This window comes from Eimeria mitis, genomic scaffold (genome assembly GCF_000499745.2).
Source record: "Eimeria mitis Houghton genomic scaffold, Emh_scaff598, whole genome shotgun sequence".
NCBI lineage: Eukaryota > Apicomplexa > Conoidasida > Eucoccidiorida > Eimeriidae > Eimeria > Eimeria mitis.
In genome coordinates, this window is record NW_013574207.1 from 3,586 (window position 1) to 3,943 (window position 358).

General features: G+C 51.4%; 1 protein-coding gene across 1 annotated transcript in view; it reads left to right on the top strand.

Moving 5' to 3' along the window:
• Positions 1 to 226: 226 nt before the first annotated feature.
• Positions 227 to 358, top strand: part of EMH_0017310 (uncharacterized protein) — a gene marked incomplete at both ends in the record, with an annotated part of 2,603 nt that continues 2,471 nt past the window's right edge. The window contains one exon of the mRNA XM_013500866.1: positions 227 to 286. Within this exon, the coding sequence (XP_013356320.1) occupies positions 227 to 286 (60 nt within the window). The remainder of the gene's footprint in view (positions 287 to 358) is intronic.

The following is a 358-nucleotide window of genomic DNA, read 5'->3' on the forward strand; positions in this document are numbered from 1 at the left end:
ACGCTGCATGCCCTCTCCTGTCTTTTGTCTCTCCTCTGCTTCTCTCGTCTGAGTCAGCAGCAGCCGACACTGCAGCAGCAGCAGCAGCAGCAGCAGCAGCAGGTTGATAGAACCATCTTTTATTTATATATCTAACAGCATATAAGTATATTATATTATATTTAATATAATATAATAAACACACAAAAACAACAACCCCACCACCAACACAAACACCACCCACGCAATGTGGGGGACCGCACTCTGCCCCCCCAGGGGCTCTTCTCTGCAGCGCCGAAGCTTCGAGGTCAGCAGCAGCAGCAGCAGCAGTAGCAGCAGCAGCAGCAGCAGCAGCAGCAGCAGCAGCAGCAGCAGCAGC